This window comes from Rutilus rutilus (assembly GCF_951802725.1).
Source record: "Rutilus rutilus genome assembly, chromosome: 24".
Classification (NCBI taxonomy): Eukaryota; Metazoa; Chordata; class Actinopteri; order Cypriniformes; family Leuciscidae; genus Rutilus; species Rutilus rutilus.
The window spans coordinates 14,067,984-14,091,578 of NC_140228.1; the positions used below are offsets into that span (position 1 = coordinate 14,067,984).

The window sequence follows — 23,595 nt, forward strand, 5'->3', positions numbered from 1 at the left end:
AACCTGTATGAAAATGAAATGATAACGTATAAGATGAGAGGTAAAATGAAGTTATTTAAGATGAGATGGTTCGCATATGCTAACCAAATGCATTGAAAGACAAAAACCAAGCATGGATTTGGACCTGTGTAATTAGAGGAGGCATGGATGTAATCTCTGTGATATATGATGCAGTTATATGGATATATGATACAGTTATATGGAAATTTGTATGTCTGTAAACATGTATATGGAGATGTATTTATGCACGCATGTGTACGCAAATACGTATGTATATACAGTATGAATATATGGGTGTATATATGATGTATGTCTGGGTTTATGAATGTATGTATATATATATGTGCGTGAAGCATGGGTATGTGTGTATACATTTCCTTTTGTTAATTACTTATTTTATTTTATTTTTTTGTAGTTTTTTTTATTTTTTATTTTTTTATTATCAATTCACTGGGGTGGAAAGGAGGGGAAAGGAAAAGAAAAAAAAAGGGGGAAAAATATATTGTGCCTACTCTGACATGTTAATTGAATGATTGCAATATGAATAATGTCACAATAAAAAAGTATAAAAAAAAAATAGACAAAAGTAAAAATGGATGCCATACCATATGATATTGTTCAAAAACATTTATTGAAATAAAAGAACAATGTCTCTCTCTCAATAACAGACTATGACTGACTCGCGCAGTGTGTGTGTGTGTGTTTAAATTTGTCTAGAACAAACTTACTTAACAGTACAATTAATAATAACACTAGGCTACTAAAATGTACCTAATTAAATAACATCTTTCTACATCTTTAGGTCTAAAAAAAAAAAAAAAAAACACGTCTGTGTGTGTAAATGAATCTACTAAACAAACGTACTTAATGGTATACTTAATAAACACTACTAATGTACCAGATTAAAGAACATCTTTGCACATCTTTAAGTCTAATAAAAAATAACATGTAAATGTGCATGTGTGAGTGTGTGTATGGTATATTCTTAATCAGAGTCACAGTGCTGACAGATTAATGATGCTGGTAACCCTGGAGTACAGGTTTGATGGGCCCAGAAACTCTATAGGGTGCATTTCACCCAAACCTTCTTTGGCTTTGAGTTGTTAAATTGCTCCATGCAAACCACTTTATTTAAAACACTGGCAATATTCTTAGTTATATTCTTAGTAAGGGGATGGTTGTAACACTTTTTAAATAAGTGTTACAACCCAACCCACCCTATCAGCCAATGTAGCTGTATTAGCATAGTGGTTTGAAATTAGCAGGGGGTAAATGCATCACATATTGCCTAAGAAACTATTTAATCTAATATAAGTCATACAATTTTATCTGCAATAGTACAGATACTAAACAAAATATATTATTGGTCAAAATATTTACTTTTTGACCTTAAAATCATTGTTTTCTCTCTCTCTCTATATATAAATGAACTAAATTAAACTAAATGAAGCTTTTTTACAACAAAATGAAACATCACTGAACTTACTTAAACTGGACTGTGATGCTATTTTCTTCTGGAAACAAACTTTGTTGGATTATTTTCCTGTCTGTAAAGCTTTGAAACAATCTGTATTGTAAAAAGCACTATATGAATAAATGTGACTTGACTTGACTTAAATGTTGCATATTGATTTATTGTAATTGATTGTGTTGCATCATGGGACAAATCAGAACACTGCCAATCTACATAAGCTAACAGGAAGAATCTAATTTTGTCTTGCAGGGCGTGAAGCAACAAACAAAGGTGAGGTATAAAGAAATCTGTGAACTCAAGCAAGCTTTGTAGGCCACAGGTGAGTCCAATGGCGTAGACTAGCACATACAACCTCTTTGCTTAATGATGATAGAGATTTGAAAATCATCCTGTCTGGCAGCTTTTAGCACACCCTTCAAAACCGCCAAGGCATACCTGGTCTACAGGTATGCATAGGTGTTCACAGTGTGCATGTTTTGTCATTTATGGCCAGGTGCCTATCCAGCGACTTTACTCTTTGGCTTTAAGGTAATTGTATGAATTGTTAAAAACTAGTGCTGTCAAATCGGTTAATCGCAATTAATCACATCTATCACATCAAGATTAATTGCATTTAACATGAAAGTTTTGAAATGTGTGTGTATATATATATATATAGGCCTATACACACACACACACACACACACACACACACACACACGTATACTGTCTGTGTGTCTAAATAAATATACTACATTGAAAACTTTCACGTTAGATGCAATTTATTGCAATTTTTGATTTGACAGTTAACTAAAATGTGTAGATTTTCTCCATAATTTTATGATACAAGAGTCATATCGCATTTGAAACAATATGTATGTGAAACTAAAGAAGATATATAAGGAAGGATGGCACACTTTTAAAAAGTGCTGGGTGTTGTAAAACTAGCATATAACGTTGTCATTCTACAGTCTCTTCAGCTCACCAACACTTCATTCATTTTAAAACACACAAAAAACAGTAATAATGTGAAATATAACGTTAATTACAATTGAAAATAACTTTTCTATTGTAATATTTTTTAAACTGTTAGTCTTCAGTGTACATGATCCTTCAGAATTAATTCTAATATGCTGATTTGCTGTTCAAGAAAAATGTTTTTACATTTATTTTTGATTAATAGAAATTTCAAAAGAACAGCATTTATATGAAATAGGCCTATAACTTACATATTTTGTAACATTATTCATTTTTGTTACTTTCTGTTAACACAGAACGTTCCCCTAATGTTATTTTTTGGTTATTTTTTTGGGAACCAAATACTTACGTTAGGGGAACGTTCTTTTTTGGTTTTATTTTTATGTAACAATAAAATAACGTTCCCAGAACGTTGCTGGGTGGTTACCATAAAAAATAACGTTCTGTGAACCATAAACTAACATTCTGAGAATGTTCTGGGTACCAAAAACTAACGTTATGGGAACCAAAAATTGTTAGCTGGGAAGTTAGGTAAATTAATACTTACTGAATAAAAGTATTTGTTTCTTCAAAAATCTTACTGCCTTACAGTCTACATTTTGTGGTTAAAGTGTCCAAATGTTATTGTGGCCGTTTTAAATAGCTTACCTCAATTCGAAATATAAATATATAACGTTATAGGCTGTATAAAAAAATCGTTTTGGATGCGGAGATTTTTAGTAGGCATGCTGTTACCATGGTGACGTCCTAAACAAAGATGGCGGTCAATGTAGTAAAGGGAACTTCATGGTGTCATATTGCGTATTTTTAATTTGTGCATTTCGTTTTGTATTAGACGTATTAGCATCTATGGGACGTTTGTATAAAATATCACCATAACTTAATTGCGTTTCAGTATTTACACTTCTTTTCACGACAAAATAATGGCCGATGAAACTAAACCAAAAGAACTAAAGAGCTCTGAACCTTCCATGAACCGACACAAGCCAGCATCAAAGACAACCCAGGTAAGAGAATAAACTACTGACCACTGCAATTGATTATTATTTTAACAGTTTGACTTGTAAATCTGTCAAATAGTGTCATAATTTACTCATCCTCGTGTTGTTTCATACCTGTACAACTTTATTCTGTGGAAAACAAAATGTTATGTAGAATTTCAGGCATTATATAAAATATAATTTTCAGCTGTCACCAAACAAGCCATATGTTTGAGAGTGACTGGTTTTGTGTGTACAGGACATTTCTCATCTACTGGCCAGCATATTCAACGACCTTTACACCATAGAGGTGATTGGGAAGGACACTGTTTCTAATCTCAGTAAATCACGCAGAGGAGGCAACAACTACCATGAAAAATATGTGGAGGAGCTTCAACGGGTGGGTCTGTAAGATTTTTTAATGCTTTTGAAAGATGTCTTATCTTCAACTAAGCTACTTTTATTTGATTTACAAAATATATTAAAACTACGGTGAGCAAAAGAGCTCAACTCGCTGCAAGCCTGCAACTGAAGAAAACACATGCAAACAGAAAAAAAAAGACACTAGCAAAATAAGAAAACATCTTCATCAGTCTGACAACAAACAAATGCTCACAACGCAACCAAATACAGAAATGTACTGCAAATAAAAATAGTAATATTGTTAAATGTTCTATTTTTTCTGTTTTTAAAAATGTAATTGAATTTTCAGCAACCATTACTCCAGTCATCAGTGCCACATGATCCTTAAGAAATCATTCTAATATGCTTATTTGGTGCTCAAGAAAAATGTATTACTATTATCAATGCTGAAAACAGTTGTACTGCTTAATACAAAGTTCTGGCATGAAAATCTAGATGGTGCAGGCTGATAGATCTTTAACTCAATCTACTTGAAATCACATTGTTCTCTATAGGGGACAGCTGATTAGAGTTTACCGATGTCGGTACCAAGTCGGTACTGAAATAAAAAAATTGTGACTCTTTGAGCGGAATTTTAAACACCTCTGATTGGCCATTGTGTTCACGCGCTCATTGGATATGTCTGTGATTGGCTACAATGATCAATGCACGGGAGCGTTTAAGAGCACAGGGAAGTGTTTGAAAGTGTTTTAAAACACGGGAGTGGGAGTGTTTGAAAGCACAAGCAGGCGTCTATCAGCGGACCGGTCAGCATTTGCTGTGGCAGTTGCAGCGTGCTTTCAGAAACCCTCCACCTTCCCCAGCTCCACCTGTATAGATCTGCAACAGGTAATTAATGTATGCTTTATTGTACAGCAGCAGCAGCATGTCTTACTTGCTCACAGCAGCGTGTCGTTCGTGTTGGGAGTAGCAAAGTCCCGTACTTACTAACCAACAGCAGCAGCAGCGTAGCAGATCTATTACGCCAAGACCAAGCATAAATAATATCATCATTGTCATATCCATTACCATGCCAATAACTCAGAGAGTTGTCATGACAGAAATATTTTTGTGAAACCCATGATTAGTATTATTTGATTAATACAAAGTTTAAAAGAGCAGCATTTAGTTGAACTACTTAATTCTTATACAACTCTTCTTTTATCCGATTTGCATTATCTAAATTATGATTTTTATTTTACCGTTATGATTTTGTCAGGTGCATTCTGAATACAACAGACGGATTCAGAACGCTGATATGCTGGAGACACACATCATACAGGCCCGTCTGGAAGCCGCTGCAAAAGAGGAGCATAATCACAACATAATCATGGAAGAAGTGGGTGAGGCCTACCATCAGCTGGGCCTCCCTCCAGGTACATTTCTCTAGTTCTGTTTATTTAAACAACCCATTATTTTTACTATCCACAGTTAGTTAGTGAAGCCTGGAATACACTATATGACCTTTAAAATCTGAGCAGATTTTAAAACACTAGGCATCATACACTTGAAAATGATAAATGGTAAAATGATAAAGAGAAAAATTGGACATCATACATAAACGACTGAGGATCATCCACTACCAGACTTTAAAATCATTCCGAACACATCAAAAATAAAAAATCTGAGCAAAAGTCTTGTAGTGCATTCCAGCCTTAAGTATTATGACACAAAAACCCATGTAAACAGAGCAATCCTCTATGTCTTCAAAGTCAAATCAGCCTTCAAGTGGTGTGTGGACAGTGAGCTTCTCAGGAGCAACAACTTGATTTGCCCACTGGATTACACAACAGTGCACACCCCAGTTGTTAAAAACCCAAAAGGTAATATTTCACTGTGCTATTAATAGAAAACGTAGTCAGATTACATGTTATGATACCGCCATTTTCTTATTTGTTGCAGGCAAGTTCACTCCAGGCTTTGCTGAGCCAACTTTCTCCTATAATATGCACATCAACACCGAACCGCAGGATGATGGTTACACTCCTCTCCCCCCACCTGCACATACGGCCGAGAGTCTGCTGGAACAATCAGAGGAGACACTTACGCTCCCTTCCTCTCCAGGGTCCATCTCCATCAAGGGCACTGAGGTTTTCCCCTAAACATTATTCTGTTTTCCTCATATCAAAAGATTTGTTTTGCTACGTCATCACCTTCTTTAAACGATTAGACCCCAAATAACATGGCAAACAACGTTAATGCCAGTTCACATGTATGTACGGTACATATAACAAGCTATGCAACTATACACTACTATTTTGTTTATAATTATTTTGCTTGTAATTTTAATATTACAGTTTATTTAAAATTAATTGGAATTATTATGGTTACACATCACAGTAAGGTTTCATTTGTTAACATTATTTAACTACATTAGTTACTTAACAGGTACTAAGAATTAAAAATACTTCCACAGCATTTATTAATCTTACTTAATGTTAATCTGAACATTTACTACAACATTTTTAAGATCCATAACATTAAAGCTGTATCTTAAAAACATTTTATTAAGTAACATTAAAGGTTAATAAATGCTGTAAAAATGTATTGTTCTTTGTTGTTAGTTAATGCATTAACTAATGTTAACAAACAAGACCTTATTTTAAAGTCTTACCAATATTATAAATAATAAATATACTTTATATTAAGATATAATTTTAAATTATTTTGTCACACTGCAGGATCATATAAATGAGCTATAGGCAAGAAGGTGATTTAAAAAGGAACAGTGCCCATTCATACCAACTAAAATATGTTCCCTTATACATTCAAATACATTTTTAATGATCCTAAAATCTTGATGTTAATGAAAAAAAAATTGTTTTTCCAATTTTTCACCTCAAAAGCTAGGTGTGGTGCATAAGCCCTCTTGGATGGAGAAGCCCAGTGCTCAGAGTCAGGCAGAAGACAGGGCTTCCCTGCAGCAGCACAGAGACCGACATAAGTTCCTGCGCAACCCTCGCTTCCTGCTCCCAAATGCTCAACGTGGGGGAAAGTCTCTTATCATGCCAGGGAAGAGGCCGGAGTATGTGGGAAAGGGCAGGAAAAAGACTGGCAAAGAGAGGTGTGCCGCTGCCTTTGATTTTAATGTGTTTAACACAATTGTGTTAATTGTGTTAATTAACAATTAACACAATTGTGTACAACAATATTTGAAGGTCCCCCTTTAGATCGATGTATATTAATTATAAAAATAACCAATTAACAAGACATTTCTTGACTTTTAGTTGTTTTAGCTTATTTTCTTATTTTAAATAATTATAATTGTTTTGTCATGTTGAGGCCCCGTAGTGGGCCCCGGCCCCCTGGCTGAGAATCACTTTCTTTGAGAGACACTAGATATTGAAATGTTTGATGTTTGAATTCTATAATCTTCAATAATTAGTTCTATTAATTTGATTTAATTTCAAACCTTTTTCCCCATCTTCCAACAAATTGCCTCACCTAGGATCCAATACTATTCTATCAAATTCAAAACAAATTGGTTGACATAATGGCTTCTGTTTTAATTCCTGAAAAGCTTGTTCTTTGTTATTGCGTTGTTTGCATTTTGGACAGCTTTATTTAGCCATCAGTGCCACAATATTTGTGCAGCTTGCAGGGGACATATGATACACATTCGCACTCAAGATACCGATCACACTCCATTGTCTGCCATATATTATAAATGGTGCATGCATGGTTTGTGATATATGTTTTTTGAAGGCTTATGTAGACAACAAAAGCACAACATGATATTTCAAACCAGAAGAATGGATTATTCTACAAATAATATTACCAGCCATGCAGCCTAAATAGCTTTTTTTATTGATCGTCCTTTATTGACTCCAAGCTCACATCAGCATGGGTGGTGTGAGTCAGAGAGAGCACTGAAAGCTGGATTACAAATGAATCACTCCTTTGCCTGTGTCACTTGTCTGGCCCTACTGGAATATCTCTGGCCATTTAAATTAGGTTCTTTCCTTCACAGCAACAAAAATAATAACAAGACTGTCAAAATGCCTCTGCTGACTCATTCAGCATTTTGTGTCAACGAGCTCTGTGCAGTTCCTGTTTTCTGCTTCTTGGCAGTCAACAATAGAACATTGTTTGAATATTTATGACTGTAGTGTATATTTTAGGTTCTGTGACTGGTCACCATTTTTAAACACCATTTTTACTTTTTTAATTTATCCTGTGGTGTGACAAAATAATTTCTAAGTGCACAAATGTATTCTGTCAGTTAAGATGTAATTTATCCATTAATATGAGAATATAATATCAGTTAACAGTTTAAATAAATTGATTGACATTTATTATGGGACAAAACTGTTACATTCTGTATTCTTAGAAGACATTACATGATACATGATAACTATTCTGTTTATCTAATTGTGTATTAACTTAATGTAAGCTCAAATTGTGGTCAAAAAATTCCTCTTTCTATCTTTTAATATAAGTCCTGAGGGTCCCGCTCCCATCTTCACTGCAAATCCACCTGTGATCTTCTTCACTAACTACAGAGTAGGACAAGTCTATGAGGTATAAAAGCACCTTACTGTATATTTCATTCATTTTGGTCCATTTGAATGTATAATTGTCTTGATTCCACCTTTTTATCACTGTATACTACATGTTTTTACTCTTTACTACATGACTTGTATAGTGTAAATGTTCATTAGTCCCTTCAGAGCCACTACTGAATGGCTTCCAGTTTGGTATGTTTTCAGTTCTTAATAGTGCCTTCTGTTTCTTGCAGACTGCGGTGGAGCTCAAAAACACGACTGCGACCAGCCGTCACATTCGAATGATTCCTCCAACCTCTCCACACTTCTCTGTTGGTTTGGGTGAGTCTCATGAGAAAGTACCTGCTGACCTCATGAAAGACCCTTTTATGTTGGCAGAATGTTTCTCTGCACGGTCCCCGTTGAATCCGTTAGGCGTTTTGTAGCAGTACTAGCAGGGATATCTCTGCCAGCTCCGGAATATCACAGGATTCTGAGTGAGGAATTATTTAATAAAAATGACTTTGGTATTTACCCTGCAGCTCCAGGTGGCAGAGTAGGAAAACAGTGACATCTACTGTTAAAAATGTACAAAAATTACTATGTGATTTCAGCTTTTTGGGATCAAGACAAGCAATATTATGACAACAAAGCTTTATGTTCAACAGGCAGATTCCCTGGTGAGGGAGGGATTGTTGCTCCTGGAATGAGCTGCCAGTATATGGTGCGTTTTGCTCCGGACTCTCTGGCTGACTATGAGGACGCTCTGGTTGTGGAGACGCAGTTGCCGTATCCTCTCATTGTACCGATAGAGGCCCGCAGATCTCCTCCAATACTCACTTGTGAGTCAAAATAAACATAACTCTTTTAACATCTAGATCTTAAGGGGATAGTTCACCCAAAAATGTAAACTCAGTGGGGTCCAATGTTGTTTGAACCCCACTGACTTTTAAAGTATCTTCATCTGTTAATGATCAGTAAAAAAGGATTCATTTTCTCTTCTCGTGTGCCAGTGCCTGCTGTCATAGACTGTGGTTACTGCCTGGCAGGAGGGGTGAAGTTTATGGAGGTTTTATGTCGGAATGAAGGACTGAGTGCTGGAACATTCTGTGTAATGCCTAAGAAACAGTGGCCTGCCTCAAGCCTCAGGGTAAGCAAGCAAATGTCAACATGAAAACTCATAGTTTGGATTCCTTTCTTTGGCAGTATTATTATTCATTGGCTTCCTATGGATCTGTACATTTCGGCTGTACATTTGAACTTGAATAGTCAGAATGAACTTGAAAAGTCAGAATGAACTTGAAAAGTCAGAATGAAATAAAAGTTTACTCTATTTATTGGATGTTATTGAGCTCAGAATTTTTAATCAAAATGTCATAACTTGATCTTCCTGTGAAATGACAGACTTATGTCATATGGTATATTTTCAGGTGATACATGTCAAACCTCAGCTTCCAGTACATACATATAAATATAACAAGACACATAGTCAGAATAAAAATACATATTATGAACATAAGTACACAGTACATGAACATATCTTACAATGTTTCATATGAAGCTGCATAACAAGATAATCACATCAAAAACAATCACACACACAGTCATAATCTTCACACTAGAGTTCAACAGTTTTGCAGCCAAAGGAACAAAATCATTTTTATAGCGTTTGTATCTAGACCATTGGATGCAAAAACGTCAACCAGATGGGTCTACCCTCATTCAATCAAAAACCGATGGATAGAACCAAGTCCCTGCCCTACATTACTCTTTTTTTCGATAATCCGGTTCACTTGTCTTTTTCTGTTACATTGTGACTTTAACCTTGATTGCTTTTGATCCGGTATATTGTTATGTACCATCCTGAGAATTAATTTTGATTGTTTGTCTCAGTCTGCAGTGAAGTCTACTTTCGCAGAACAGCCTCCCTTTGCCATCAGTCCCTCTATTTTTGGTCTTCTCCCTGGACAAGCCACTGTCATGGAGGTGAGATTTTACTGACTGAAGAGCACAGATTGTGATGCTGACAGTCAATCAACTCAATCAGTAGCAAAAACCAAGAAAACCTTATACATGCTAATCAGTTTCGCACATTACCTAAATATACTCTAGCTCTAGGCGATTCCACATTATCATATATTCGTCTAATCTTCTCTATTTTGATTTGATTGACAGCCTTCATACATTTATGAGATAGTATAGCCCACCCGTTCTCTTATTGTAACTTTATTTAGCGACTGTAATTATGAATAAAAATAAATGCTTGTGGGTGGCAGAACAGAATTTAGAAGGTTTTTAACGGATTTTGGTTTTCTGCAGATAGAAAGAACTTCTTAACACTTTCAGTTTAAGATGCAGATTTTGTTGTGCATCATGCCATCATCGAAGAGAGACACATTCTGAAAGACTAATAAATATGCTAATTTATGTTAATTATCATACCTCGTGAATACAGTGATGCATAAAGACTGATGTTGCTCAGATTTTAATGAAATAAAGTAATCTGCAAGTCTGTGACTCTGTGTGTTTGGATTTATTTCATTGTTTAGGTTGTGTTTTTCCCCACAACTGCTGAGATCATTTCTCAGGACTTCACAATTGTCTGTGACAACTGTCAAGTGAAGGACATCACCCTCCAAGGTACAGAGTCAATTCAACCAAGCTTAAGTATGTAAATATGTTAGTAACTGATTCTATGAGATTTGAGACTACATCTACATTTGACAATTCATTTCAAAACACTCTACTTCCACACTAGCTTTTTCAAGCCTTTTCCAAAAGTTTCTCGTCCATACAGAAATGTCAGGAAATGCTTAAATCATCTTACTGCACATGCGTAAAACAAAATTCTCATTGAGATGATACCGACATAATACAATTCTTCTTCTGGCACAATCATTTTATGTCCCTACACTTTCTGGTGTGCCCAGGTCACACTCAAAAACGGCTATTCCATGTACACTCTTATAGGTTCTTTATTGGCATCTATGGTTCAATGAAGGACTTTTAACATCCATAACATTTATGGTGGAAAAAAATGGTTCTTTAGATTATTCAGATGTTCTTTACACTAAGAAAAAAAAGGGTCTTTTAAAAACTGTTCACTGAAAGGTTCTTTGCACAACCAAAAATGGTTCTTCTATGGCATCACTGTGAAAAACCCCTTTTAGAACCTTTTTTTTTTAAGAGTGTATGGCCAAAAACGCAATTGCCTTTATGATTTGGTGCAGGATATATCAGTCATCTTTGCTGGAATATAAAATGAGTATTGTACAAAGTAACATTTATTTTTAACGTCACTATAAAAATGAATAGCAGGCACAACAATGCCGGTATAACCATAGATATCTATGGGTACAATATGTGTCACAAGACAAAAACTGCATTTTCAAATGGATCCACTTGGGAGAGCGTTTTCAAAAAGCTCTGCTTTTGTAAAATAAAAATGCCGTTTTAGTGTGGATGGAATGCCAAAAGTAAAGAAAACGATTTTTAAACAATGTATCCAGATTAATGTAGATGTAGACTAACACAAAAACCTAGAAAATATATGTGTACATGTTTCAATACATTTTCTCAGGGACAGGTCAGCTGGTCACTGTGGAGCTGGTCTCAGTATCAGGCGGAGAGGATCAGCCTGAATTTGGGGAGTTGTGTGATATCACAGCTGACCATTTTGTCAGATTCAACCCAACCAATCCACATTCCACCTTGCAGAAGGCGGTGGTCATAAAAAACAATGCGTGAGCTCCTTGCACACATCTGCGTAAACACAGAATAGTATATACAGTAGAGACTTACTGATATGTTTGTAAATCATTATTTTGCTTCTGTGTAGACACTTGGAGCTCCCATACCACTGGCAGATCGTGAAGCCCAACCTTCAATGTTTGTTGCCTGGAGAGGCTCCAAACCCTTCCAGCATTCAGCATCATCTTGATACAGACAGTGTGTTCAGCATCTGTCCAGTTATGGGCGTCCTGACCCCTGCACAGGAACATGAGTTCCTGCTCACATACTGTCCCAAGGATGTACGTATGTGCACTCACACATATAAACACACTTAGGGATGAGATGCAGGTCAGGTCTAGAGACACGTTTTTTAATATTTTAACTTCTTTTAACTTGAGTGCCGCGTTTTTACAATGCCATGTCATGACACTGCAAAAGACGCAAGCGCAGCAATTAAAGACATCCATCTAGCATGTGTTTACATTGGAAAACTATGGAAAATATGCATTCTGTGTAAACGGCCCCTTATACACATGTGCACATCTGTACATTCCTCTGAACACTTGTTTTCTCTCTGTTTCAGCTGAAAGAGTACCACAGTGTCTGCCGCTTGGTGATCATGGATGTTCCTAATCCTCCCAGAATCAGTGACGATGGGTGAAATGAACTGATATTTGAATTTAAGATAAATGTAAGATTTTTCAATCAATAAGCACATGACATGTAGACACTTTCTATTTGCTGATTTTGCAGGACGTGTCTCGACACAGTTCTCCAAGTAAATGATGTGACCGTTTTAGAGGTTGAAGTGAAAGGTTCTGCTGAGCCGTATAAGATCCTTCTTGAGCCGTATGCTGTTTTAATACCAGGGGAGACCTACATACACAACACAATCCGCAAGAGATTCAAGGTAATAATAATAAAAATAATAATACATAAGTCTTATATAGCGCTTTTCAAGGAACTCAAAGACGCTTTACAAATGAAACAAACAAACAAAAATGAGAGTGCTATTATAGATTAGTAGGTAGTGCTGAGTCTAGAGGTCAAAATGACTCCAAACTTCTTTCTTAATTTTTTAGTTTACAACATGCTTTTATGTTCTGTGTCTGTGTGTTTTAGATGTGGAATCACAGCAAATCAATCATTCACTTTGAATGGGAGCGTATTGTTGACAGTCACGTCATTGAAGTTGAGCCATCAACAGGAGAAATAGGTCAGAGTGTATCAATAACAGTGTATCAGCAAATTAATGTATGAACAAACAGATATACACTACCATTCAAAAGTTGGGGGTCTTTAAGATAATTGTTTGAAAGAAATTGATTATTAAGCAAGGATTCATTAAATTGATAAAAAATGACAATATAGACTTGTTTCTTATGCACCAAATCAGCATATTAGAATGATTTCTGAAGGATCATGTAACACTGAATATGTCTGACGAAATGGCTGCTGCCATCACAGGAATATATTACAGTTTAAAACGCTTATTTTAAAACAAGCAATATTACTGTTTTTACTGAATTTTTTATCAAATAAATGACTTCTTTGAATGAGACTTCTTTCAAAAATAGATCTCAAACTTTTGAACCATTGTGCTTAAATAATAGAGTATTTATACATGAGTTAAAGGGACAATGTGTAGGTTTTTAGGTATTTTATTATCTAAAATCAATATTTTTATTCATAAATATGTCCTCAATGGTGTACAAATACCTCCGCTAATTATCTGACTTATCCTCATAAACGAAGAATTTATTATCTTTATATACATGGGACGGGTAGGTCCACGGAGGCTTCCATGTAGTTCCGCCATCTTGAAAAACTATAATAGCAGAGAGGGACAAAAAGTACTAGGCCAAAGCGTTTCCACAACGCGTTTTCGTTCAGAGCCAGCGTCACGTGACTGAAACCAGCAGAAGCGGAAGAGCAGAGCTTGTCACTGCCCCGGCAAGTTTAAAAGACTGCACTGTATGGTTATTTATAATGGAGGAGTCCATACATATGCTGAGTCACAGGATAAGGAGTCCTCGTCGTCGAAAAAGTCCAACATAGACCGTAAAAGGAAACGTGACCGGAGATTACAAAAAACAAGGGTTAATGTCGGGATTGCTAATGCAGGAGAAAGCTTTCAAAAGACACGCTGAAGTTGTCTGCTTTCTTCTCGACAGGTAAGTCAATGTTACGGTCTTAATTACAAGCTTTTTTTTCATTGCTTGGTTGTGTACTTTATTATATAGACAGTAGAACATTTATAGTTAAAAGTTAAACAGGCTCTTTGATGAATAGCAGCTATTGAGTAAAGTAGAGAAGGCCCTAAAAACAAGGTTGTAAGTTTTGTTTGTTCAAAACTGTAACATTCGTTTGTTCGTTGTGTCAAGTTTCAGTTTGTTTGAACAAACCAGTTCACCCGAAGGAAAACTCGATGAAGTGCTATTATAAGACATCCTGTCATAGCGTTTTGGTACATAACGGCTACCGTAGATGCTACACGCATTTGAAAAAGCGAGGCGCTGGAGAGCATTATTTGTTTGAATGCAAAATACAATTTCACCGCTAGATGGGAGAAATTCCTACACAATGTCCCTTTAATTAATAAACAAACGAATAAATGAATGAATTTTAACATGACATACAGTAAAATGCTGAACCTGTTGCTTGCTTTCAGAGATAAATGAGTGTTTTGACATGGAGCTGATTCTGACTGGAAGGAATCCTGGTCATTTTAGCTCTACCCTGCAGTGTCACATTCAGCACCATCCTAAAACTGTAGGACTGGCCATTGAGGTCACATTTAAGGTCAGAGGTGCACTTTCTACTGATTTAAACTCAGTAGGGTGTGTGGAGGCCACCACAAATGTTCTTACAATTTAATTCATAGTCAGTATGTTTAATATGGTGTCTCAGGGTCCGCATTGCTCAGTGAATGTGCCCAGTCTGGATTTTGGTTTGCTGGAAATGGGAAATGAGAGCATCTCTACCATCCATATCACCAACAACAGCCTGGTAGATGCTCCCTGGAGCCTAGAAGAACTGTCCCACACCCAGCCGCCCATCAGAGGACTGGTACAACACCCTATTTACACCTCTAATCAAGTCTAGGGTTTGAACAAAGCCTAATAATAATAATAATGATATATATATATATATTTAAGTTTATATATATATATATATATATATCTTATTATTATTATTATTATTATTATAATATTTTGATATATTACATATTATTTTATAAAATAAATATAAAAGGTATAATAATATATAAACTTAAATATATTTTTACATGTACAATATTATTTTATACAATAAAATAACCTAAATAATAATCGTAATAATATGTATTTTATAAAATAAATATAAAACGACATAATAATAATATATAAACTTAAATATATATTTACATAAATAATATTATTTTATAAATCAAAATAACCATACTAATCATAGTAATAATAACAATATGTATTTTATAAAATTAAATATCATTATTATTATTATTATATTAATAAAAATATAAAGGTTTTTATTTGGTTTGTATGTTATATAACACAAAGTTTTTGTATCTCATTTTCTACATGTGTGATCAGGTGTCTATCAATCCAAATAAAGGTGTGCTTCCTCCCCTGGCGTCCTGCAGTGTGGATGTGGTCTTCAGAGCCCTGTACTGCCATCATTTTGATTCAGTCCTACTGCTAACGGTGCTCAACGGCACTGGATGGTGAGGAAATGAGTCACATCATTTGTTGTGCAGATGTCGATGAGAAATAGTATACTACTTTAATGTTACCTAATGAAAAAGTGTTAATACTGTCTTGTGTCACATATTTGAGTGAAGGTGTGCATTTGTGTTTGTCTTCAGTCACCTCTCTGTACGGGCGGTCGTCCAGTCTCCTCAAGTGTGCTTGCTGAGCAGCGAGCTGGTGTTTGCTGATCTGTATGTAGGTTTTCCACAGACAGGCAGTGTTACCCTGTTTAACCAAACACTACTGCCAGCCCACTTCACCTGGAGCAAGGTGAGGAACTGACAGTTTATGTAATGTGTTTATCTCAGGATGTTTTTATCTTGTTTTAATGATCTAAGCCTTTAATGAACAGCCTTACAGTGTTACTATATATAGTAATATAAAATTGAACCATAATGTGGTCATACTTACGGAAAATTAAGTGCCCTCAGTTATTTACACATAAAAAAAATCTATAACTCTTTAGAAAAATATCTTTAAAAAAATCATATAAAGTTGCATGGCAGACATGTTGAGATCACATGACTAGACACTTTTTCTCATGGAATAAACAAATCATATTTGTAAAAAAGAATCCTGTTCTGCAAGTGTACTTTGCGTAATATGTGAAAAATTAAATCAATCTTGGAATGTCTGTCAACCAATCAAAACAATTCAATATTGCTCTGGTATAATGTTGCGATATTGTACAGGTTGGACCAAATAATATAAATCTCAGGTCTTTTTTAGTCATTCTCAATGTTTTCTCTTCCTCTCAGCTCCGAGGTGCACAAGCTCATCTCTGCTCTGCAACCTTCAGCCCCTCTGCAGGCACTTTGGAGCCCAATGCCAAAACAGAAGTCACTGTATCATTCACTGCTCACACTGCTGTACGTACTGCTACTGTAATACTCAAACACCCCACAGCTTGTAAACTAAATATTTGATGAAATTCAAGCTCCAGTACAATATATTGTTCCTCACATTATTATAAATGTGTTTTTTTTAATGTTTTTAGGAGGAACTGACTGAAGTGGCTGCGGTTTGTGAAGTAAAAGGAATGGAGAGTCCATTAGTACTGGGCTTTTTTTCTAAAGCCAAACCTCTCAGAGTGTCCTACTCACTGCCTTCTGACTGGTAAAGCCACATTTTCTCATATTCACATTTCTTTGGTTAGTCTTTTAGCATTGCTACAACCTCATTGTGTTCTTCACTGTTACATATTTAGTATTAATTCAAGTGATGACAATCACCAACCAATCACACTGGACTTCACTGAGCATGAGCCAGTCATCATTGGCAAATCAATCAAACGGCATTTGCTGATAACTAATCGCACTGCTATACCTGCTCCGTTCACTGTCGAGGCAGAATACTTTACTGGATACGGTCCTTCACAATCGGATGAAAACTCCAAAAGGTACAGTACATACAGTACATACAGGTTCTGCTTAATTGTTTTTGTATTAATACAAAAAATAAAAAATAGACAAATTAACATATTAATATTGCGTTTGGGGTTGCTTTTTAAAATATTTAAAGATTTTTTTATATTTTTGAAAGAAGACTATTGTGCTCACCAAGGCTGCATTTATTGTAATATTGTGAAGTAATATTTTTTTAAACTTTTTTTCTGCAATATATTTTAAAATAAAATGTATTCCTGTGATGACAAAGTTGAATTGTCAGCTTCATTACTCCAGTCTTCAGTGTCACATGATCCTTCAGAAATCATTCTAATGGACTGATTTTGTGTACAGGAAACATTTCGGTAACACTTTATTTTAATGTGTCCTTATGTTGTTACATGTTACATATATTTACTATAGTAATAACTATAAATTAAGCATAATTACATGCAACTAACCCTAAACCAAACTCTATTCCTACCCTAATCCTATAGTAATGTAGTTCATTAATATTACACATTAAAATAAGGTGTAACCAACATCAATATAGAGAAAAGTTGTGCTGCTTAATATTTATGTGAAAACCATGATACATTTTTCTCTAATGAATAGGAGGTTTATTTCAAATAGAACATTAACATTTTAAATGTTGAATAGGATTATAACATTATATAATTTTTAATGATTTATCAATTAAGTTTAAATCATATTTGAGAGTCATTATTTTTATTATTTGAATATAATATAAAGAAACTCTTTTACCTGACGCTTTGGCCTTTTCTTTCAGGAGCAGTGCACCTCTCCACTCCGTCCAGGCCAAAAAAATACAGGAGAAAGCATACGATGGTCAGTGCAACCTAATCCTTTCTGTTCTTTAGAACCTTAGGCCGGTGACACACTGGATGCGTGGCGTGAGCGTCTCAGCTGCGTGGCGTGTCCGTTTTTATTTCGGCTCCCATCCCATGTTAACAGGTTAGAGCTTGCACACTGCCTGCGTGACGCGCGTGCGCCTATTTTTCACGCGACACGCAAGTGTGTCGGAAGCGTTTCCAGGCAAAATAGAATAGGAAAATATGTTTATATGTCATTTTGACACGAATACATATTAATAAATGTCATTTTGATGTTTGAAAGTGTCTAGGTTTTGACATAAATGTAATACAAAAATGTAATACAAATATAAATGTAATTTAAAAAAAATATTATCGATTTTCCAATACTGCACCTGTCAATACAGAACGAAATATTCTATAGCCTATTTTGCCGTCAACACTGCCGACGTTGTCTTTGCTGCTATATATTTATGGTTAACATGAAGTATAGGCCTTCCACAGCTCTCTCCCCGTATGTCAAATATATCACCAATGAGGCTTATCATATGTCACCTCGCAGCAGCAGCGCCGCGTCAGACACGCTTCTGGTGTGCAAAGACATGGAAAATGCGACGCAGCCGCCGCGCAGCTGACACGCAACAGAAACGCCACGCTCACGCCACGCATCCAGTGTGTCACCGGCCTTAGAAAGTGATACACCAAAGTCAAACATGCATTTTCTTTGCTTTCAGAATTTGTAAACTGTCTGCTTTCCCATGGAAGAGGTGCAGCGTTCTTTGTTAAACCAAACAGCGGAATGCTCAGCCCATTTGAGAGTCAAACCATCAATATCACTGCTTTCACCAATATGTGGGGAGATTATCAGGACAATCTTATATGCAAGGTATGTATTTGACAAAACAATGAAACTGAATTTTTTTTGCCTTTCTCAAATCAAACAGCTGTTACAATAAATTCTTATGAATTTATGAAATTTTTTAGGTTGGAGATCTAGATCCAACTTCCATTCCTATGCAGATGTCTGTGAGGGGCTGCCCCATTTACTTTCAGATGATTGGACCTCAGCCTGACAATCAGAACCAGGGTCCAATTATACGGTCAGTGTTCTTAGAGGATACTTTAGATGTTGCAGTTTACATGCAAAGATTTTCCCTTGATATTTATGATTTACAGGTTTGGAAGCCATGTTTCTGGAGGAGACACTGTGTCACGCTCTTTACGGCTCATTAACACCAGTCCGTATGGTGAGCCGTTCACCACGTCAATTTTACAAACGTTTCTCACATTCTTGTTTGATTTGGTAACTTTTATTTCAAAGCTGCATAAATCACGTTATTTTCTGAAACTTCTCAGATATCCGTTTGGATTGGGTGACCTACAACCTGGAGGTCGGTGATAATAAGTTGATAGATCTGTTGGTTGCATGTGGTGAGCCCTTTCCTCTGAAGGATGCAGATGGCAATGAGGTTGTTGGAGGGCTGGACTCATCCATCATGTTCTCGCCCACATGGGATGACAGTCAGACCCCCAGCAGAGAAGGAACAAGCTCGACATTCATGACCAAATCTGTGAGTCTAGCCTTAGTTTTCATGACAACATCCCAAAACAGATTCAGTTCACAATCCAAAAAGTGCAGTTGCAATTCACTAATTGAACAATTTTTCTTCTCTTTTAAAGGATGATTTTGAAGAGAATGAGGAAGAATGTGATGGAGAGGAGGGCAGTGGGGCTTCTGTGTCTCTGGCTCCAGTGAAGAAGCTGTTCTCTGTGTTTCTGAAGCCTCATGAAGGGAATGTCTCTGACTACCCATACTGCATCACTCCACAGCAAACCGTAGGTTATGGGGATCAGCACTGTTCCAGGTCTCCATTAGAATCTTTTTTTATGTACATATCTGGATGTAGAACATTAATGATGAGAGGGTCTGATGGGGTAGTCTGGCTATCATCAGACCAAGCTCAATCTTTTAAGATTGAACATTGGTCTGGGGAGTCTGCTATGTATTTTCTACTGCACAAGAGGCGTGATCAACGGGCATAGTTCAAATGACTCTGTACGCAATTGGATAGTCCTTCAACCAATCAGACCAACGATGACGTACTTTGCAGAGTGACGCGAAAACTCCTGGCAGGAAATGTGTAACCAAACGTGTTGATCAGCGGTTTGCAGAAGCAGCAATGGAATCGAGCGATTTTTGCAGGTTATGCAAAAAAAAGCATGAAAGTTAGTGGTATTTACACCCACTCGAGCGAGTTGTTTGCTTAAAAGAAGCCATTGAGCATCGGTGAGAGGTTAAAAGGAGTTGGACAGAGCCGTAACGGCTCTGGAATTGGATTGGATTAAACCCGCCAATAGCGCGCCAGGTGGATAAGCCAGTTTGTGATTGGTTACCGCAAATTTGTAAAGGAAGCAGCAGAGATAAATGTACAGGTTTCCAGCCTGAGCTGCAGGGCGAAATCAAATCGCCGGCTGGGTTTACCCAGTCTACTGATGGGAGGGAAAAAAACATTTAATATGTGCTTTATTACAGGTAGTTCCAGCAGGGGGCAGTAGCACCATTCACGTGTCTTTCACTCCTCTGATCCTGTCATGTTCAGCCAATCAAATATGTTTGGGTTATGCGTTGGGTTACATGACTCTGGACTCTAAGGTATGTGACTGTGCGAAATTAAATCCATATATTTTACACTACTGATCATACAGTACCCATCCATGTTATTTATCTTGCAGCTTGCGTCACTGACTCAATTCAAAGTAGAGAGAGCCCAGGGCTATGAACTAGAACCTTTGAGGCTGGACATGCAGGCTAATATAAAACCTGCCATGTGAGTTATTGATGTGTTTAATACACATATTTTTACTACATATACATGATAAAACAGAACACTAGTAACCACTGTGTGTGTGTGTGTAGTTTGTCAGTGCAGATGCCAGAGGATTCAGAGGTATTGGAATTCACTGCAGCTGCCAGTGATACACTAGACGGAAGATCTCACACACAGGTGCAGTTAATAACAATATGTATCCAGATTAAAGACAAGCAAGTTAATTATGACAGTCCCTGTTGGTGGTGTGAGGGTTTAGCTGGATATTTTTGTCTTTCCATTTTTTATATGTAGAGGGAATCCATGGTCTCTCGGACGTTCCAGCTGAAGAACAATACCGACATGGCCTTGAGTTTCAGACTGAGCACACACCCCCCATTCTCAGTGCTGAAGCCCCGACAGGCCCTTAAACTGATCAGCAGCTCACCCTCTCACAGACACACACAAGGACTCTCTGGGCCAGGAGACGAGCAAACATCACTTCTGTTACAGCCTAAACACATCATGCAGGTCTGTGCAAACATATTATACGCATTTGAACATATTTGCATAATGTATAGTAAAAAAGTGACATGTGAAGGCCAATTATGGTAACCCATCAAATACGCATTTCAGAATCTTGGCAGAAGTAGTAGGTCAACTGGGTACTTTTCGCATACTATATAGACCTTATGCACCAGAGAAACAAGGGCGCCGCCATCTTTGGAAAATTGTCTTTTAACTTCCGTTTTGCGGTCGCTCTGTATATTTATATGGCATTTCTGTCCAGGAGTAATTAGCTTTTTAAGTGGATTTACTTTATGTAAAGTTAACGAAAGTTATCATGAGGACTGTAATGTTTAAAGCAGATGACTTAACAAATGTAAATCGACCGGGAAGATTTTAAAACGAGCCGTTCATTAATAAACACGCAAAACGCTGTGAAAATACAGACCGGAAGTCAAAAGACAATGAGCGCAGCGCTGAAAAGGGGCGGAGCTACATAAGGTCTATAGTAAGGAAGAATAAGATTTCGGATGCACTGATTGTTTTTCCAATCTGATCCAGAAATGGTTTCAATGATCTTTTAAATTTGCAGGTTAAGGTGGCTTTCCATAATTCAGCTTCGCTTCTGACCTGTCTGAATGAACCATGTGAGGAATTAGATGCTCAGCTCTCTGCTACCCTTCTGTGCAATGATGTTGGAGAAAGGACACTACAGTTTCAGCAAAGTCTGACCATTCAGTACAGCAATAACAGCATACAGGTCTCTACACTGGCTTAATTTGCTTCCTTTAAAAATCTAAAATGATTCAGTCTCAGAATAAATGCACTTTGTGAGGTGCACAGCACCATCACCTCCATCTCATCCCCATCTTGTGGGAGTCATATTGTCCTGGAACAATAGCCTCATTCAAACCAGTATTTACAGCAAATAAGTCAAATTTGGACTTTTAATTTTTTAATAATGAAAAACAAGGCTTAAACAGACAAGGCTTAAACCTAGTCCCAGACTAAAATGCATGTTTGAGCTGTTTTAACTGAAAGCAACTTGCACTGGCATATCTCAAAATATGTCAATGCCATTGTTTTGTCTCAAGATGCACACCAGTAATGTTTTTTTTCTAGGGCCCGTTTATAAAAGCTACTTAAGTACCCTAATTGAACTAAGGCCTAATCCTGGCTTAATCTAAACCCTGTCTGTGAAACCAGTCCATAATGTCTTGACGTCAAATTCATCTACATGTAACCATGTGGTAAATACTGTTGTCTTTCAGACAGTGTCCCTTCACGCTCATCTGGCATTACCGACACTGCACCTGTCCAGCACCACTGTGGATTTTGGCACCTACTACGTTGGACAAACAACTGTCAAAGAGGTCAACCTCTACAACAGAGGTGGCTCCTGTAGCTACTGGACCGCACTTACAGGTGAAATGGTTTGGCATTGGAGTGGAATGAGTGTACACTAGCATTTACAAACTGGCAGTAATAACAGATTGCACCTTTAATCCTATATTTTATCACGTGATCTTTACGATCATGGTAATTACCTTGTATCTAGTTGAGCTCATGTTTTGTTTTGGGTCTAGATGCCGAAGGTGACAATAAAGTGTTCAGGTTGAGTCCAGACTCTGGTGTGTTGAAACCTCTTGGGGATCCACCGTCCTGTAAACAGCTGCTGCAGATCAGCTTCACTGCAAGGTATAGTCTAGCTTACCCGATACTCGCAACCAATCACGTTGTAGAAAATACTTAATTCAAGAAATGTATCACATTCTGCAATGGATGAAGTAATACCTCAGCTTAGGTTGAGTTTGAAGTTCAAAGTTCAGGAATACTGTACTATATAGCTGTATTTGTTTAATCAGACGCAGGCCTGTAAACCTAATGCAGTCTTTCTTAAACTTTATACTAACAGTATTTTCCCCATAGTGAGCAGAAAGAGTTCCAGACAATCATCACAGTGCAGGGGGTTCTTGGAGAGACGCCACTTGTTCTTAAGATCATTGGAAGTGGATCATTTGATGAGAGTTTTGTATCGCCAATATCTGACACCTGACAATACAACACTGAGTTCCACTTATAAGACCAGATAACCAAAAAATATCTCTTTCTTTCCTTATAGACATTCAGTGGTTTGATTAGACACTGCTCTCATTGTACTTAAAATATTGTATTTGTGAATTTTTTTATTCTTTTAATTATAAAACAGATTAAAGACCTACATAAGAACACAACAAGCAAATTTCCAGTGGTCAACTGTATGTTTGCAAATCAAGGATCACAGG

General features: G+C 36.6%; 1 protein-coding gene across 1 annotated transcript; it reads left to right on the top strand.

Annotated features, from left to right (window-relative positions):
* Positions 1–3,354: 3,354 nt before the first annotated feature.
* dlec1 (DLEC1 cilia and flagella associated protein) lies at positions 3,355–23,542 on the top strand (the record flags this gene model as incomplete). Its single annotated transcript, XM_084399016.1, has 38 exons — positions 3,355–3,438; positions 3,671–3,811; positions 5,033–5,189; positions 5,526–5,636; positions 5,716–5,903; positions 6,660–6,877; positions 8,253–8,334; positions 8,552–8,639; positions 8,966–9,139; positions 9,311–9,447; positions 10,191–10,283; positions 10,847–10,937; positions 11,878–12,040; positions 12,136–12,328; positions 12,613–12,686; positions 12,783–12,939; positions 13,152–13,245; positions 14,701–14,831; positions 14,940–15,098; positions 15,623–15,753; positions 15,895–16,048; positions 16,537–16,647; positions 16,776–16,894; positions 16,986–17,177; positions 17,954–18,012; positions 18,731–18,882; positions 18,981–19,096; positions 19,173–19,243; positions 19,353–19,567; positions 19,677–19,832; positions 20,530–20,649; positions 20,730–20,824; positions 20,914–21,001; positions 21,119–21,334; positions 21,903–22,070; positions 22,582–22,735; positions 22,897–23,008; positions 23,240–23,542. 38 exons carry the CDS (start codon positions 3,355–3,357, stop codon positions 23,364–23,366), a joined length of 5,091 nt encoding a protein of 1,696 aa, XP_084255142.1. The 3' UTR covers positions 23,367–23,542.
* Between the last annotated feature and the right edge of the window lie 53 nt (positions 23,543–23,595).